This window comes from Rattus rattus, chromosome X (assembly GCF_011064425.1).
Source record: "Rattus rattus isolate New Zealand chromosome X, Rrattus_CSIRO_v1, whole genome shotgun sequence".
Lineage (NCBI taxonomy): Eukaryota > Metazoa > Chordata > Mammalia > Rodentia > Muridae > Rattus > Rattus rattus.
In genome coordinates, this window is record NC_046172.1 from 102957879 (window position 1) to 102977501 (window position 19623).

Below are 19623 nucleotides of genomic sequence, written 5' to 3' on the forward strand. Positions count from 1 at the left end.
ATGAGGCAACCACAGAGAGCGGCAGAAGGAACATCCCCAGCAGTGGAAAAAAACAAGTGCAAGTGTGAACCTCAGTTAAGAAAAGGCCTCCAGGAGACCAAGCTGTCAGACATTTTCTCAATTAGTGATCAAGGCCCATTGTGGGTGGTGCCATCCCTGGGCTGGTGGTCCTGGGTTCTATAAGAGAGCAGTCTGAGCAAGCCAGGGGAAGCAAGCCAGTAAGCAGCATCCCTCCATGACCTCTGCATCAGCTCCTGCTTCAAGGATTCTGCTCTGTTTGAGTTCCTGTCCTGATTTCCTTCAATAATAAACAGTGATATGGAAGTATAAACCAAATAAGCCCTTTCCTCCGCAACTTGTTTTTTGGTCGTGGTGATTTGTCACAGCAATAGAAACCCTAAGACACTGCCATTCTCAAGGGTTGGAGTATAATTTCGAGAACCCACACTAGTTGACTCACAACTGCTACTAACTCCAGCTCCAGAGGGATCTGACACTTCTAGCTTCCAAAAGCATCTGCAGTCACTTGTACACACTCACATCCCTCCCACACACACACTTTAAAATATAATAAAAATAGATGATAGAGAGATTTCTCAGTGGTTAAGAGCACTGGCTGATCTTCCAGAGGATATAAGTTCAATTCCCAGCACCCACATGCTGTTCAAAATTGTAACTCTGTCCCTAAGGAATCTAACAACCTCTTCTGCTCTCCTTCATCACTGCATGTATGTACATGCATATGAGCCAACTAGTGTGGGTCCTAGAAATTATACTCCAGCCCTTGAGAAGGGCAGTGTCTTAGGGTTTCTATCACTATAGCAAATCACATGCAGGCAGAACACCCACATGCAAAATATAATATTTGTAAAAACAAAAATAACACTAAAATATGTTTTGCAGTTGGACTTAGAAAGATTTACTGAACAAATGAATCCAGGAAGTAAAAGGGGGACATTGAGGTTGGGATCTAATGCTTTGGCCTTTAATTTAACAAATCAAATTATGTTGCCATTTGCGGATATGGGAAAAATGAGAGAGGGTCAGAGATTTGCTCAAGAAAGAACTAAAAGGGGGCTGGGGATTTAGCTCAGTGGTAGAGTGCTCGCCTAGCAAGCGCAAGGCCCTGGGTTTGGTCCCCAGCTCCGGAAAAAAAAAAAAGAAAGAAAGAAAGAACTAAAAGTTCTATTGGTAATACATTAAATTCAAAATGCCCAGAATAAATCCAAGTGAAAAAATTGATAGTTGGCCACAGTCTAAACTGTCCCTACAATTGCCCAATTTGTAGTAGATGAAATAATGACCCCCAAAGTATCCATATCCTAATGCCCAAGACCTTTTCGTTAATTTTAATTGATTTAATTGAGGATTGATAGTTTCGAAACAGAGTCTTACTATTACAACCCATAGCAAGCCACCTGCCTCAGCTTCTCAGGTACTACGATTACAGACATGAGGCACCATTCTCTAAGACAATGGAGATTTTGAACAAGTGATTAAAGTTATAGTCATTGAGATAGAGAGAGTATTCTGGTTTGTCAGGGTGTATCCAATCTATCCACAAGAGCCATCAAAAATTGCTAAGAGACTCAGAGCATAGGGAGTAAACTAGAAATGCAAGGACAGAAGAGACATGACAAGGACTGACTCTGAACACAGTGGTGCCCAGGAACTAAAGAACATGGATGGTTTCAGGATTCTAAGAATGGGGCTGGAGCGATGGCTCAATGGTTAAGAGCACTTTTCTTCCAAAGGTCCTGAGTTCAATTCCCAGCAACCACATAGTGGCTCACAACCATCTGTAATGGGGTCTGATGCCCTCTTCTCCTATGTCTGAAGACACCTACAGTGTACTCATACATGTAAGATGAATAAATAATTCTTTTAAAAAAAGAATCTAAGAATGACCCTCAGGCGACAGCCAGTAAGGAGACACGAACTTCAGTCCTATAACCAAAAGGAGCTATGGTTACTCTATAACTTGAATGAGCTACAAAATGGGTTTTCCCCTGGAGCCTCCAGAAATGAATGCATTGACTTCTGCTTCACAGGTGTGACTTCCAGAATCGTAGCACAGTAAATCTTTATTGTTTACCCACGGTGCTTGTGGTAAGTCATTACAGCAGCAAGAGGAAACTAACAGAACCCTAATAGTATTTATTTTAAAATAAGAGGGTCAGATTAGAAGTTTGGTGAAAAGTAATAGTGAAAGGCATAAGCACAACTGTCATCAACAAGCAAATGGCATTTAAAACAGAGAGATTGGGGACGGAGATGGGGCTCAGTGGTTAAAACCATTAGCTGTTCTTTGAGGGACCCAGGTTCCTTTCCCAGCTCACAACATCTATAACTCAGATTCCAGGGATCTGATGCCTTCTGACTTCTGCAGGCACCACACATGCATGTGGGGCACAGACACACATGCAGGCAAAACACTCAAACACATATGACATTCTAATTAAAAAAATTAAAACAGAGGAATTGAACAAGACTACTAAAAGAAGGAAAAGGAAGAAACTTCTAGAGTGAGAAAAACAACAAGAAATGCAACTAAGGAGGCAGAAGCTAAAGATAGAAGAAATGAAATGCTTGTGCCATTCTGTTAGGGATGTACAATGAATGGTGCAGTAACTCTAAGGAAAAGAAAAGAAAACAGGTTTGAGACACACGGACAAGAAGAAAGGATAGAAGGAAGGGAGGGATAGAGAGAGGGAGGGATGGAGGGAGGGAGGAAGGCAGGCTGGTTGGGTATGCTTACATAAAATAAGCAAAGAACAGAAATGGCTCAAATATTCATCAATTGACAATATGCCAAAAGAAGTTAGGACAAAGGAAAGCATATATACTGCATGGTTCCTTTTATTCAAAAGCCTAGGACATGTAAATTAATCTAAAGTGACAGTATGCTGAAAGCTGTTTGTGGCTAGAGAGATGCCTCAGCAGTTAAGAGCACTGACTGCTCTTCCAGGGGTCCTGAGTTCAAGTCCCAGCAACCACACGGTGGCTCACAACCATCTGTAATGGGATCTGATGTTCTCTTCTGGTGTGTCTACAGTATACTTATATATAATAAATAAATAAATCTTTGAAAGCTGTTTGCTTGGATGGAGGGGTTACAAAGGGACATGTGGTAATTTTGGTAATAGATCCCTTCACTATGTAACTGCCACAGTTTTGTCAGTGTACGCATATGTAAACATTGTCAAATTGTGCCCTTCAAATATGTACCTTTTTTTTTCCAGAGCTGAGGACCGAACCCAGGGCCTTACACTTGCTAGGCAAGTGCTCTACCACTGAGCTAAATCCCCAACCCCAAATATGTACATTTTTAATGGGGGTAATGGCACAAGCCTATAATCCCAGTACTTGGGAAGCTGGGGCAGGAGAGTCAGGAGTGTGAGGCAAGCCTCAGCTACCTTGTAAGAGCCTGTATCAATAACAAAGATTGGAAGACTCATTGTACATAAGAATGGGCATTGTTGTTGGTCAATGTCCAGAACTGGTCAATGTGGCTAAATTGAAATACAGGTCATGCTTCCATTACAGCAGATTAAATTACAGTGGTTACAATGAGACCTGCAACATTTGTCAAAAAAAAAAAAAAGCAAAGACTGGGAAGATGTAGGTCAATGCTTGCCTTTCATATATAACTGCATAATGCCTTAGGCTTGCACCCTCAAACAAGAAAAGACTGTACAGTTGTGTTGTATATCAACAGCACTGCAGTAAATCTTGTTTGTTTTGTTTGATTTGCTTTATCTGGAGCAGTCCTCCATGGCTGAAATCCATCAAATACTTTTTTAACCTTCCAGAAATCAAATCCTTCCATGCACTGGCGTACAAAGAGAAAACGAAAGCAAGGGCTTCCAATGCTAATCTGAGTTTAGGCTTGATCCAGTAAGCAAAGGGAGGTCTGTAGGTTTTGGAGAAACATATGTGATATAATAAAAACTATATGAGAGGTAAGGCAGAGTGGCAGAAGCCTGTAATCCCAGTGCTGGAGAGATGGAAACTGGAGGATCAGGAGTTCAAAGCCACCCTCGGCTCATAATTAGTTTAAGGTCATCATAGGCTATGTGAAATCCTGTTTCAAAATAGTAGTAGTAGTAGTAGTAGTAGTAGTAGTAGTAGTAGTAGTAGTAGTAGTAGTAATAATAATAATAATAATAATAATAAACAAACACACAAACTGGTAAGAAGTAAGAATAGTCTAGAAGGCAATATACCAACCAAGTAGGCAGAAGAAGATTCCTTCTCAATAATTATACTGCAAACACAACTGTGACAATAGCTTCAATGGGGAATGTGAGTCAGGCCTGAAAATGAACAGTGCTTCTTCTGGGTGCTTACTAGAAATTCACATCCTACTTCCGTAGTCTCATACATTACTGCCAAGTAGGTTAAACGGATTACCACCTTGGTAAGCAAAGTTAGAATAGACTGTTTGCTAAAATTCAAATTTGGGGGGCTGAGGATATAGTTGTGATGCAGTGCTTGCCTACTATGCCCAAGGAAGACTTGGGATCCATCCTCAGCAACCTATCAGTCAATCAATCTGTCAATCAATCTTGTCAGTCAACCTGCATTTTTCTTAATATTGAAGAAATCAATTGAAGAAATCAGACCTGCACTGAATGCTTACTGTGTACCAGGTTTTGTTTGACCTCTTCTCCAGAGTCCCTGCTAAGTATGTGACTATTCTTTCTGAATAGTTAGCATTTCCATAATAATTAATTCACCCCATCATACAGCCCATATTACCTTGAAACCATTCATAATTTAAAAAACAATATCTTTCTGTAGTTCATTTTATTTTTTTACTCTACAAAGATAATTGGTTTCTTCTCCTTTTTTATTTTCTTTGTTTCCCTCAAACTCACTATGTAGCCTAGAATACCACTGAATATGTGACCCTTCTGTCTGCACATCTTAAATGCTGGGATTATAGGCATGCATCATCACATCCAGTTCATGCAGGGCTGGAGTCTGAACCCAGGGTTTTGTGCATGCTAAATTAGTACCCTTCCAACTGAACTACATCCCCCAGCCACATAAAATAATGGGTTTCATTATGACATTTTACACATATTATAATCTGCTCACATTTGGCCCCACCCAAAAAAATAATTTCCTGTTGGGCTGAAGTCTACTTTCATGAATACTCCAACAGTCCTTTTATGATAAGGAAAATTATGTTGCCTCTCCTTTACCCGAAGCCCTTTCCCAATTAAATGTCTCTAATCCACTCAGACATTTCTCATATGATATAATAATTATCCTTCATCACTTCGCTTTCACCTTCCTGATGTCCTTGTTTGACTTTATTTTAGTCTCTCTCTCTCTCTCTCTCTCTCTCTCTCTCTCTCTCTCTCTCTCTCTCTCTCTCTCTCTCTCTGTGTGTGTCTGTATATATATGTATGTGTATATATATATATATATATATGTATGTATGTGTATATGTGTGTATGTATGTCTGAGATAGGGTTTCATTGCACAGCCCTGGCTGTCCTGGAACTCGCTCTATAAACCTGGCTGACCTCAAACTCAGAGAGATCTGTCTGCCTCTGCCTCTGGAGTGCAGGGATTAAAGATGTGAGCCACCTCATCCAGCCTGTCTTAGTTTCTTAATGTCCTCTTAAATGTGGTACTCAGAAGTGAACCTGACACTACAGGCTGACCAACAAAGACAAAGTAGAACTCCAAGTTTCCCTGATCTTATGTTCTCTACCATATCAGTCTAACTCAAGCAAGACTCGACAAGTTATCTTTCTCTTTTTTTTTTTTTTTCTTTTTTTCGGAGCTGGGGACCGAACCCAGGGCCTTGAGCTTGCTAAGCAAGCGCTCTACCGCTGAGCTAAATCCCCAACCCTCTTTCTCTCTTTCCTTTTAACTGTATTTATGTGTATGGATGTCTTGCCTACATGTATGTATGTGCACCATGTGTGAAACTAGTGCCTGAAGAGGCCAGAAGACGGTGCTGGATCCTCTGGGACTGGAGTTACAGGTGGTTGTGAGTGATCCTGTGGGTGTTAGGAATCAAACCTGGGTTTTCTGGAAGAACAGAAAGAGCTTGTAACCCTTACGTGCTTGTAACCACTGAGCATCAATCAATCCAGTACTCAAAGACCTCTTGCTACCTTTAAATCCTATCTCTACATCCTTAAATGTCTTGCTCTAAAAAGAATGTTAAAACCCTTTATTGTGGTCCTTCCCATTTTATAAACCTGAGCCTATTCTGAACTTTGCCTTTTTGTATTCAATTCCCAGAAGTCTGTGGTGTGTTGGTCTTCATCCTGGGAAGAGTAGGTGTCCTTCTGTACAAATCTAAATTTTCTCTTTGGACTACTCTCCCTCATGAATTTTCTTTCTCTTTTGGTATCTGACTAGGCTATCACATTATCTTTTCTCTGAAGTCAACCTTAAACCCAGACACAGACATGCATGTATGCACACAATTTACCCCATGTGACCATGCTCAGTGTTTGTTGAGGAGAGCCAGACCACAGTCACATTTGTCCAGATTCTTGCCACTCACACCTTACTAACCAGATCTTTACACATTGTCAGCACTAAGTCCAGCCTAGCAACATCATTCATTGTTTCTCCTTAGTACGAGAACTATTAATTATCAGGAAAAGGGTCAGAAATTTAGAAAACATGGACCATGTAAAGGTGTTTGCTGCCAAGCTGGATGACCTGACTTTAGTCACTCGGCCCTACCTGGTGGAGAGAACAGACTCTGGCAAGTTGGCCTCTGAGCTCTATACGCATCATGGCACACACATGCCAATATGCATGTAATGAATACAGAACTGCAATTAAATTCTGAAAAGAACTTATCAGATGCGTTGCTATCTGAATGAACTATCCAGTATGGGTGGTTTATGTCTGTTGTCATAATGTCTTGCCTCTGACAGCTAGCTATATGCAGTACTGTGTATATCTTTCATCTAGCTGAGCTGTGTCTTATCCATATTCACAACTACATTTTCCTATCTCCCTTTTATTCTTTGGTCCTATTTTTGTGATGTTTTTCTTTGGGGGTGGGAGTGTAGGGTCTTCCAGTGTAGCCCATGTTGGCCTGAAATTTACTATGTACCAAAGGCTAGCCTGAAACTGCAATCTTCCTGCCTCTGACTTCTGAATACTGAGATTACATGGTATGCTACCATGCCAGGAGTGAAATTCTTAGTAATTTTTCTTTAATAATTTATTTTAATTTTTTAAAAAAGAATTTATTTTAGCTGTGTGTGGTCATGCATGCCTTCAATACTAGGACTCTAGAGGCAAAGACAGGCAGATCTCTGTGAGTTCAAGACCAGACTGGTCTACAAAGCAAGTTCCAGGACAGCCAAGACTATTACACAGAGAAACCCAAAGAAAGAAAGAAAGAAAGAAAGAAAGAAAGAAAGAAAGAAAGAAAGAAAGAAAGAAAGAAAGAAAGAAAGAAAGAGAGGGAGGGAGAGAGAAAGAGAGGAAGGAAGGAAGGAAAGGAAGGAAGGAAGGAAGGAAGGAAGGAAGGAAGGATTTGTTTTAGCTAGATTCAGTGGTGCATGCTTCCAGAGGTCCTGAGTTCAATTCCTAGCAACCATATGGTGGCTCACAACCATCTGTAATGGGACCTGATGCCCTCTTCTGGTGTGTCTGAAGACAGGTAGTGAACTCATATACATAAAATAAATAATTTTTCAAAAAAAAAAAGAGAGTCAGTTGGATCTCTCTGAGTTCAAGGCTAGCCTGATCCAATAGTAAGGAGCCTACTAACAAAACAAGCAAACTTGTTTTATGAGATAGAGAGATAGAGAGAGAGACAGACAGACAGACAGACAGAGACAGAGAAATGGACAGAGAGAGTACAATGTGTCTGAAAGTGAACACAGGTACATCTGTGCCATGGTTCATGTGCAGAAGTCAGGATAATTTGGCCGCATCTGTTCTTTTCAACCCCTGCAACATCTTGCTTGTCCTTCTTTAGTTATTTTTGAGACAGGGTGTCAGCTGGCTTCAGACTTACAGTCCTACTGCTTCAGCCTCCAGAGTGCCCAAGGGCCAGCTTCTTCTTGTGAATGCTTTTCACATTTCAGTCAATAACTTACTGGCAATACTGTCTTGGTAAATCATTGTTCTCATTCACTTCCCTGTGGTATCTCTCATCCCTTTCCTTTACTATGTCAGACAGGAGTTTTCATTCCACAGTGTCTGAACCATGTGTACAATATGGGGTTTTCCTGCTTGCATTAACATTTTACATTCATTTTATTACCTCCATTCTAGGTGTTCGTACAGAGATATCCAAGGCCCTAGGTACTGCTTGAGCTTCTTCCTTTTTTTTCCCTTCAGAACTAATAGGCAGTGCTTTAACTTCAGTTCCTGCTTCTTTATTATACTTGTATTTTCCAGAGCTCCCCAAAACACAATAACTACTAATATAGAGTTCCACTATGTCTCTCTGGAGGGTGAGATTTTAATGAACTGACTAAATGTAAATCATCCATATCATCATCATTAATATTATTCGTTATTCTCCTGACCTCTTCATATTCCTGATTTTTTTCTTCTGAAAGTTTTTAATTTATTTACTTTATTTATATGAGTACATTACCACTGTCTTCAGACACATCAGAAGAAGGTGTCAGATCTCATTGCAGATGGTTGTGATCCACCATGTGGTTGCTGGGATTTGAACTCAGGACCTTTGGAAGAGCAGTCAGTGCTCTTAACCACTGAGCCATCTCTCCAGCCCCCTTGAAAAATTTTAACTTCCAGATTTATAAAAAAATGTTGCAGCAGTTCAATTCCCTATGCTGTAGTTCTGAAGACAGCTACAGTATACTCACACACATAAATAAATAACTCTTTTTTAAAATTTTGGAAAAATAGTATAAGGGGGCTAGGAGTATAGTATAGCATTTGCCTAGCATGCATGAGGCCCTAAGCCAAATTCCCAGTTTTGCAAAAAGGATACATTTAAGAGTGGGTTGACGGGGTTGGGGATTTAGCTCAGTGGTAGAGCGCTTACCTAGCAAGCGCAAGGCCCTGGGTTTGGTCCCCAGCTCCGAAAAAAAAAAAAAGAACCAAAAAAAAAAAAAAAAAAAGTGGGTTGACATCCACTGTAATATAAGGAACTCCTAATCTCAACAGAAACAAAAACACAACTACAAAATAAGCAACAGGCACTCTTGGAGCAGAGTACCACGCAATGGCGGGCACCAGCTTGGTAGCCCGGGAGGTGGTGGTGGATACGCTACCTTACTTTGACCAAGGCTATGAGATGCCTGGCGTGCGGGAAGCAACTGCGGCCCTGTTGGAGGAGGAACGGCAGATGCGTACCTACCACGAAGTACCTGAGCAACCTGACAGGCTCAGATTATTCTGCCTTTGAAACAGACAGAATGAGGAGTGAATTTGAAAGACTGGCTGCTCGACAATCGACTGAATGACTCAGCATGAAACAATATGAACTGCCAGTCCCTTCCTCGGGTCAAAAAAATGACATTACTGCGTGGCAAGACTGTGTAAACAATTCTATGGCCCAGTTGGAGCATCAGGCAGGTCAGACTGAGAATCTGGAGCTGATGTCACGGCATAGATGTAATGCCTGGAAAGTAGAGAACGAACATCTTGTTCATATGATTGAACATGCACAGAAAGAGCTTCAGAAGTTAAGAAAACATATTCAGGATTTACACCGGCAGCGCAAGAACATGCGGCTTACAGCTGGGGCTAAGTTGAGAGAGAATGGAGTCAAATTGGGTGTCGCTGGTGAGTAAGAACTAGGAGATGGAGTGGACTGTTGTACATCTGGAGAATGAAATCTATCAAATTAAGCAGCAGCACGGGGCGGGCGGTGGGGGGAACAAGGAAAACATTTGCCAAGACTTCTGATGCTGTGGGGAGCAAGGAAGAGAAGTGGACTCCACGAGACTCGGCACAGGACTTTCTCAGAGTGACTGTTGGTGATTAAGTGTTTAGAGACCATGGACTATGTAAACTGTTGTATTGCTTCTGTGTGTGTGTGTGTGTGTGTGTGTGTGTGTGTGTGTGTGTGTTAGCAAAATAAAGATTGTCAACATGCTGCTAAAAAAAGTAAGCAATAGCAAGGCAGTGTTGGTGGGCACATTTAATCCCAGCACTTGGGGTTGGGGATTTAGCTCAGTGGTAGAGCGCTTGCCTAAGAAGCGCAAGGCCCTGGGTTCGGTCCCCAGCTCCGAAAAAAAAGAACCAAAAAAAAAGAACCAATCCCAGCACTTGAGAGAGAGGCAGCTAGATCTCTGAGTCTGATCTACAGAGTGAGTTCTAGAGAGCTAGGGCAACACAGTGAAGCCCTGTTTTTAAAAAAAGGAAAGAAAAAAAGGGAAGGGAAGGGAAGGGAAGGGAAGGAAGGGAAGGGAAGGGGAAGGGGGGAAGGGGGAAGGGAAGGAAGGGAAGGGAAGGAAGGGGAAAGGGGAAGGGGGAAGGAAGGGAAGGAAGGGGGAAGGGAAGGGGAAAGGGGGGAAGGGAAGGAAGGAAGGAAGGGAAGGAAGGAAGGAAGGAAGGAAGGGGAAAAGGGAAGGAAGGAAGGGAAGGGAAGGAAGGAAGGGGAAGGGGAAGGGAAGGGAAGGAAGGAAGGGGAAGGGAAGGAAGGGAAGGGGGAAGGGGAAAGGGAAGGGAAGGAAGGGAAGGGAAGGGGGAAGGGGGGAAGGAAGGGGAAAGGGAAGGGAAGGAGGGGAGGGGAGGAGAGAAAGGGGAAAGGGGAAGGAAGGGGAAAGGGAAGGAAGGGGAGGGGGAGGGGAGAGAGAAAGGGAAAGGGAAGGGAAGGGGAAAGGGAAGGGGAAGGGAGGGAGGGAGGGAGAAAGGGGGAAAGGGAAGGGAAGGGGAAGGGAAGGGAAAGGGAAGGGAAAGGGAAAGGGAAAGGGAAGGGAAAGGGAAGGGAAGGGGGGGAAGGGGAAGGGAAAGGGGAAGGGAAGGGAAGGGGAAAGGGGAAGGAAGGGAGGAGGGAGAGGAGAGAAAGGGAAAGGGAAGGGAAGGGGAAAGGGAAGGGAAGGGGGGGAGGGAGAGAGAGAAAGGGAAAGGGGAAGGGAAGGGAAAGGGGGAAGGGAAGGGAGGGAGGAGGAGGGGGGAAGAGGGGAGAAGAGAAGGGAAGGGGAGGGAGGGAACAGAGGGAAGGAGGGAAGGAGGGAGGAGGAGGGGAGGGGGAGGAAGGAAAGACTGAGCAATAAACCTATACTTGGTTTTTCCTATACAAGAAGCTATAGCAATAAACCTAACCAGACTTTTCCTAAAAGAAGATTTGTAAATTGGTCAATAATCATGAAAACAAAAGTGTTCCACACCACTAATTATTAAGGTAGTGCAAACTGAAACCAGAGTGAGACAATAATTGCTCTTATCAGAAAGACAAAAGAGAACACACTCTAGTAACACACTGGAGAAAAGGATTCTTGCATGTCATTGGTAAGGATATAAATTAGTAATTCCACCCTGGGAAACTTTGGAGATTCCTCAAAAGATAGATGCATTATATAATTTAGCAATCTCACTAGTAGGTATATATTCAAAAGAAATGCAATTTGGTATGTTGAAGAGACATCTTTCCCATATTCATTTCAATACTATTCATAATATTAATCCTGAGATTCACCAGAGGAAAAAACAATTCCTTCATTTGGAACCAAATCGGAAACAAGTTTTATTAAATACTAAACACTGACCAACAGGTGGGCTTGGACCAGGACCACTCCCTGGAGTTTCCCAGCTGAGTGACCCTGAGACACGTGTTGCAGGCACTTATATAGACAAAACCCATAAGCTACCATACTTTCCCATGAGGCTTTGTTATTTTCTAAGAACTACAACTCCCAGTACTCCAGGAAGTTACCTGGTCCTTGAGCCGGTAAGACTTACAGATTAATTTCAGGCATTACAACAGTAACCCTTAAGTAGACACAGCCAGTATATCCATTGCCCTGAGACAATGTAGCACAAAGAAAATGTAGCACTTACGCACAATGGAGTGTTGCTAGGGTATCCAAATGGTGAAATCCTGTCATTTGCAATAACCAAAAAGAAAATAAATAAAAGTTTTAAAACCTCTAGAGATGGGGGCTGGAGAGCTGGCTCAGTGGTTAAGAGCACTGACTGCTCTTCCAGAGGTCCTGAGTTCAAATCCCAGCAACCACATGGTGGCTCACAACCATCTGGAATGGGATCTGATGCCCTCTTCTGCTGTGCCTGAAGACAGCTACAGTGTACTCACATAATAATAAATAAAATCTTTAAAACCCTCTAGAGATGTAGCTCCGTAATAGAATGTTTACCTGCTATCTACAAGGCACAAGCCCCAGCACTATATAAAACGCAAAAACTGTGCCAAGCAACCAGAGCTTCCAGGGACTAAGCCACTACCTAAAGACTATACATGGACTGACCCTGGACTCTGACCTCATAGGTAGCAATGAATATCCTAGTAAGAGCACCAGTGGAAGGGGAAGCCCTGGGTCCTGCTAAGACTGAACCCCCAGTGAACTAGACTGGTGGGGGGAGGGCGACAATGGGGGAGGTGGGGAGGGAACACCCATAAGGAAGGGAGGGGGATGTTTGCCCGGAAACCGGGAAAGGGAATAACACTCGAAATGTATATAAGAAATATTCAAGTTAATAAAAAAATTATAAAAAAAACGCAAAAACTGGAGCTACAGAGACCGTTTTAGTAGTTGGGGGACCTGGAACTGCTGCAGAGGGGGCTAGGATTGGCTCCCAGCATCCACCACTTCAGGCGGCTCGCACTGCCTCTAACTTCAATTCCAACTTCAATTCCAGGAAATCTGATGTCCTCTGATGAACCCTGTAGGCACCTGCACACCCGCACGCATGTGCTGCACATAAACACACACAAGAACACATACACATGGATGGATGGATGGATGGATGGATGGATGGATGGATGGATGGATGGATGAATAATTTTTAAGTCCATCACCCAGGTGTGGTGGTACTTGTCTTTTTGTTTTGTTTTTTTTTTTTTTCTTTTCTTTTTTTTTTTTTGGAGCTGGGGACCTAACCCAGGGCCTTAGCTTCCCTAGGCAAGCGCTCTACCACTGAGCTAAATCCCAACCCCGGTACTTGTCTTTAATCCAGTAATTGGGAGGCAGGGGCAAGCTGATCTCCGTGAGTTGCTCTACATGGTAATCACCAGGCCAGCAGTTGCATGGTGAGGCTCTGTTTCAGAAAGAAAGAAAGGAAAGAAGAAAGAAGGAAGGAAGGGAACAGGAAAAGAAAAGAAGGGAGAGAGGGAAAAGAAAAATATAAAATCCACATGCTTCAAATAAAATTCACTAATGTCAATTCATCCCTATTTACCAATGATAATGCCGGTTCTTAAAAGACCCTGAAGACTCCCGCAGAAAGTTCTCACAGCTGAAAAAGACTCGCAACAAAGTTTCAGGACACAAAGTCAACAAACAAATTGTAGCTTTTTTTTTTTTAACTCAGGATTGCTTTAGGCATTGGAATCTTGCGGACACCCATATGAATTTTAGAATTTTTTTTGCTGGTTCTTGACAGAAACACCACATGGATCACGATGCCAGATTTCAAGCTGCAGAGTCATTGTAAAAATTAATTAATCAATCAATTAATTAATAAATAAAAAATGTAAAAACCCCATGGTATTGGCACAAAAACAGGCACATAAACCAATGGAATAGCATAGAGGACCCCAAAATAAACCCACACAGCTCTAATCAAGTGACTTTTTACAAAAAAAAAATGCAGTCCTGCAGTCCCCCTTTATGTCAACTTGACACAAGCTGGCATCATCTGAGAAGGAAACCTCAGTTGAAAAAAATGCTTCCACCAGAATGGCCATATGAGTAGGCCTGGCTCATTGTGGGTGGGGCCACCCCTGGGCTGGTGGGCATGGGTGCTGCAGAAAAGCAGGCTGAGCAAGCCATGGGGGAAAAAGCCAGTAAGCAGCTCCCCTCCAAGGCTTCTGCAACATCTGCCTCTAGGTTTCTGCCCTATTTGAGCTCTTGCCTACAGCGTGGACTACAAGCTATAAGATGAAATAAACTCTTCCTCCTCAAGTTGTTTTGGGTCACAGTGCTTTATCACAGAAATAGAAGGAGCCCTAACTAAAACACCCACTTTGTCTATGTGTGGACGGGCTCACTGGCATTTTACCTTTGGGAATTTTGAAAGTTGGAGACATAGGGTCAGGTGCCTTTATTTTCAACTGTCGCCTTTATTTCTATAACATAAACACTGCTTATTTAAAAAGCAGTTTTGTGATCACATTATCTGCTCCCATCCTGAACATGAGGGAGGACTCCTGATCTTAAGGTTATTTGTAACAGATATTTACTCAGTTCAGGATTCAGGGGCTCAGGGAAAATAGGTCCATTGCCACTACAGTGGAAGTTGAGCCATCTAACAAGGGAAGAGCATTTTACTTGGTGTCTAAAGAGTCGACTGCCAACTGCAATCTTAACCTTTCACAGCTTCTTATCCTTCTAGATGCTCTGTATTTGGCTTCCAGTTAAAATGATTTCCTCACCTTGAGTCCAGTCCTTTGGACTTTCTGAGGCCAGTTCCCTAAGAGATCTTTGGAAGCTATTTGCAAACCAGTCTGGGGCATGCTGACAGGCTCGCGCCCTGCTGGTACCTGAGTTTTCTCTGGCCCTGAAGACAAAGCCTCAAAGTGGTGCCAGGTCTTAGGGTGAAGTTCACAGAACTTGACCCAGAACAACTCAGCAACCAAGATAAATGAACTTCATGTATAAATGCGACGCTTTTGAAACTCAAGCCAATGCAAAAAAAGACTTGGATTGTTAATGTTAGGAACTTTACCAAGACAGGGATCCCATCCTGTATTAGCATGACCTTGATTCATGTGCCTCACTGTAATACCAGTCCTGGTTCTTCAATTAACTTTCTTTGCAAAAATGGGTGAGTGCGGACCTTAAGTATGTTTGAATGAATTTTTTTAGTATACCATTCGATATTTATCTCGATTCCTGAAGTGTGGGGAGATTTTGTCTGTCTGAAGCGTCTTCACCCTAGGCCTGGGTTGGTTTTTTTCTTTTTCTTCTTTCTGTCTTGTCGTTTGGGCACACTACTTCTCTTCACTCTTTTTCCCCATTCCTGACCTTTCTCAGGGTCCAGGTCCCAAGTTGTAGGTAGGTACTCCCTGCGGCCGCCCCTTACTCTAGCCTGATCAGGTGCCAAGGGCAAGCGAGGCTGGGAGGGCAACCTCCCAGGCTCCTCCCGCGTGTCCCGAGCCACTCAGCAGCTCTGCCATTCCGCGCGCCTGTACTGGGCGCCCGCCTCGGCCCGCCCCTTACGCCGGCAGCTCAGCGCCTGGCTGCCACTATATAAGTCGGCCATTTGCTTTGCTCCGCCCCAGAGTCCGGGAGTCAAAGCCGGTTGTCAACCCAGTCCTGTCCTGCAGTCGCCTGCCTCTTCTTTTTTGCTTTCAACATGACAGATGCCGCTGTGTCCTTCGCCAAGGACTTCTTGGCTGGTGGAGTGGCCGCGGCCATCTCCAAGACGGCGGTAGCACCCATCGAGCGGGTCAAGCTGCTGCTGCAGGTACGTCTTGGGATCGAGGGGCCCAGGCAGGAAGTAAAGGATCTGCACAGAAAGGGGGTACCCTAGCGGGAAAGTGGAGCTCAGTCTTTAGATTTGGGGCAAGGTGAAGACCGGGCCCAGCCACAGTGTCAGACTGAAAGGTTTCCCGGAGGAAGGTGCCTTTAAGGACCTGGGGTTTGAGTGTCGCAAGTGGTGGGGACCAGAGAGAACTTAGGAGCTTGGGGCCATTCACAGCACAGAGAACTAGGATGGGGCAGCCCGAGAGACTCTGTCTAGCCAGGATTTAGAGTCAAGGGCAATAGGCCTGAAAGCAGGCGCTGGAAAACAGAACACCTGGCCTTACCGAAAACCTCAAGGTCACGGCAAGGAGATTACAGCTTTGGGCAGGCCACGCGGACCGGTTCCGCGGCCACGCAGCCGGCGAACAACGCGGTGTAGGCTTGCCGGCCGGCAGGCCGGAAGTGGACGCCGGGAAGAACATGTGCCGGCTACGTCCGCCCCCGCGCAGCCCCTCGCCAGCCTTCCTGTCGCGCGCTCGTCGCGCACTGCCTCTAGGGGGCGCTCGCGGGCGAGAGTTTAGTCGTCGTCACCACCGCCCCTCCCGACAGAAGTGGGGGTGGGGCGGAAAGGGAGCAGCTCAGGAGACTGGAGAAGTTGACTGTGGTCACCAAGGTGACTGTGTCCTATGCGGGTCCCACCCTAATGCCTCTGAACCTGACCTGGAGGGAATGACCTTTCTTCCTGGTCTAAAGGTCATAGGTACACTTGAGGGTGCCCCACTCACAGAGGTGGAGGCTTACTACTTCTGGTGGAGTCGCTCAATTCTTCAACACTCCCCCTCCCCCCAATAGTGTCAGCAGTTAGAATTGTCCGGCTCATGTGATTCTGAAAGCTAGATTTGGAGAAAGGGGAACCAACCTTAAAGATTTTATGTGTGTTCTTCCCTTTCCCCTTCTCTGGTTATAACTGTCCCTATTGCCTTCCTGTCCATCAGGTGCAGCACGCCAGCAAGCAAATCACGGCAGATAAGCAATACAAGGGCATCATAGACTGTGGTTCGTATCCCCAAGGAACAGGGAGTCCTGTCCTTCTGGCGTGGTAACCTGGCCAATGTCATCAGATACTTCCCCACCCAGGCTCTCAACTATGTCTTCAAAGATAAATACAAGCAGATCTTTTTGGGTGGTGTGGACAAGAGGACCCAGTTTTGGCGATACTTTGCAGGGAACCTGGCATCAGGTGGTGCTGCTGGGGCCACATCCTTGTGCTTTGTGTACCCTCTTGATTTTGCCCGTACCCATCTAGCAGCTGATGTGGGCAAAGCTGGAGCTGAAAGGGAATTCAAAGGCCTTGGTGACTGCCTGGTTAAGATCTACAAATCTGATGGGATTAAGGGCCTGTACCAAGGCTTTAATGTGTCAGTGCAGGGCATTATCATCTACCGTGCTGCCTACTTCGGTATCTATGACACTGCAAAGGGTAAGTTTGCTATATGCTTAGGAGCAGTGGGAGCTTGGGGTATTTATTTGCAGTTCTAAAAACTCAGCCTAGGCCCTCCTGCATACTAATCCAGTGCTGAGCTATATCCCCAAGCCCTGAGTTCTCCCCACCCCACCCCTCTTGAAACAGGATCTCACTATATAACCCTGGCTGGCCTGGAACTCAGTACGTAGACCAGGCTTCCCATTCACAGCCATTCACCTGCCTCTGCCTCCTGGGTGCTGGGATTGAGGACATCAACCACCGAACCTGATTTTTTTTTTTTCACCATCTCATCAAACTAAGCTCTAAAGCTAGTTGGGGGGTTTCCTTTTGGTTATGGTTTTTGAGGCAGGGTTTCTCTGTGTAGCTAGATCCTTCCAACCTAACAGAAGTTCAACGTTTTCATTTTGTTTTTAATTGCTGAAGGAAGCCAAATTCTTCCAGTCTGAAGCTCATGGTAGATAAAATGTTGGTTGGGTGTAGAAAATAGGTCAGCAAAACTACATTTTGAATTTTTTTTTTAAATCTCTTTAGGAATGCTCCCGGATCCCAAGAATACTCACATCTTCATCAGCTGGATGATTGCACAGTCTGTCACTGCTGTTGCTGGCCTGACTTCTTATCCTTTTGACACGGTTCGCCGTCGTATGATGATGCAGTCTGGACGCAAAGGAAGTAGGTTCTGCTTGAGCGTAAGATGAAAAGTCACAGGAGGAGGGCAAGTTATGGCCACAAATGAGTGGGTGGCTGCCTTTAATAACTGCGGTCTGGGGCTGGAGAAACATCTCAGTGGTAAAGTGCTAGCCCATCATACTCAAGGCCCCGGTATCATTAAAATGCTGTGGGCTGTGAAAGAATGAGGAGGACAGCATAGCGTCCATATTGGCTGTAGAGCTTTCTTAGCATGTACGTGAAATTACTTTTTAAAGGTGGGGCTCTATTTTCTTTAGTGTTAGGATTGTGGAGGTGGTCACTGGCTTTTAGTCATCAGTTCCATGTCTTTATTCTTTGCAGCTGATATCATGTATACAGGCACACTTGACTGCTGGCGGAAGATCGCTCGAGACGAAGGAGGCAAGGCCTTTTTCAAGGGTGCATGGTCCAACGTTCTCAGAGGCATGGGTGGTGCCTTTGTGCTTGTCTTGTATGATGAGATCAAGAAGTACACATAAGTATGTCCTAGGTGTTCTCCCCGAGAACAGGCATGTTGTATAATAGACCATATTCTTGAACATTCTGGACAGATTCTCTGGGTTTGTCTGTTTTATCAATGGCAACTATTTACCAGTTGAAAAGTGGGAAGCAATAATATTCATCTGACCAGTTTTCTCTTAAAGCCATTTCCATAATGACAATAATGATGGGACTCAATTATATTTTTTATTTCAGTCACTCCTGATAATAAAAAATTGAAGAAATAAAAATATCCAAAACCAATTTTGTTTGTTGTTTGTTTCCATATAAGAATCTGCTTTGTGGGGGATGTGGTGGGGGAGGGGAGCGCACTGCCTTTGGATAGAGGACAGCAGTATCTCTTGAGTATCTCTTTGCAAGTTTCTCTATGAAACAACCCTGGCTGTCCTAGAACTCTGGACCAGGCTGGTCTTGAATTCAGAGAGCTGAGTGCCTGAAGGTATGTATCACCGTTGCCTGGCTGAAAGGACTTCGTCACAATTTTGCAAGAAATAACTTGGATATGTACCCCTCAATTCCCAATATATTAGCAAAATAAAATTTGGGATCAGTGTATCTGAAGATTTTTGATTCATTGCTTGTAACCTGTCATGGCTGCATGAGCTTCCAGAAAGCATCCTGTTCCAGTTTCCCTACTCCTATGGTTATATTAATATATAATGATTATATAAGTCATTATAATGACTTATAACATAGTTCTGCTTTCATCCACTTGCCGTCTTTCATCTTCACCTGGCTCAAGCCCTTTTTTAATCTCAGTCAAAGCAGAGGATTAGGGCTGGCACCTTTCTGTAGTGCTGAGATTGCAGTGCCGGTCAAGATTATGGAGAGTGGGGTTGGGGATTTAGCTCAGTGGTAAAGCACTTGCCTAGCAAGTGCAAGGCCCTGGGTTCGGTCCCCAGCTCCGAAAAAAATAAAAGATTATGGAGAGTGCTGGATGACAGCCACCTGTACCATAGCCTGTCAGTGGAGAATGCCCCTGTTTCTATTGGATAAGCTTTTATTTGGGATTCACAGGGGAGCATTGCAAATTTGGAAGCTCTTCATTAGGACTCAGAAATCCAGTTGGTTTTATTAGAACCATGAGATTTATATGAAAAATAAAGTATCCTGCCAAGTCTCAGTATGCATAGGAAGTAAGATGGGTGATCCCAAGCACAGCTTGTGAGCACATCCTGCTCACTGAAGTATGTTAAGGCTGTTCATAGACAAATAGGATTGATTAATAATGCCTGGGAGATGCTGTGCACTGACTGGCCAAGTACTTGAGTAACAGGATTTCTTAGTTCAGAGCTCTGTATTGACAAGAAGGTAACAGCATTCTCTCCTGTGTAAAGCTAGCACTCGGGGTTGCTTTGCCTCAATCCACTCATCTTCGGT

The 19623-nt window shown here is 44.0% G+C and overlaps 1 protein-coding gene, 1 non-coding gene and 1 pseudogene across 2 annotated transcripts; all 3 read left to right on the forward strand.

The window, feature by feature from the left end:
* The first annotated feature begins 3450 nt into the window (after positions 1-3450).
* LOC116889478 lies at positions 3451-3587 on the forward strand. Its single transcript, XR_004386429.1, has one exon. It is a non-coding gene; the product is annotated as a small nucleolar RNA SNORA1 (small nucleolar RNA).
* A 5612-nt stretch (positions 3588-9199) lies between these two features.
* Positions 9200-9885, forward strand: LOC116889248 (annotated as a pseudogene).
* A 5465-nt stretch (positions 9886-15350) lies between these two features.
* Slc25a5 (solute carrier family 25 member 5) lies at positions 15351-18486 on the forward strand. The gene is given in 5 exon segments (XM_032890041.1): positions 15351-15567; positions 16562-16620; positions 16622-17046; positions 17584-17724; positions 18064-18486. Coding segments are annotated over 5 exon segments (894 nt in total). The 5' UTR covers positions 15351-15456; the 3' UTR covers positions 18222-18486.
* Positions 18487-19623: the final 1137 nt, after the last annotated feature.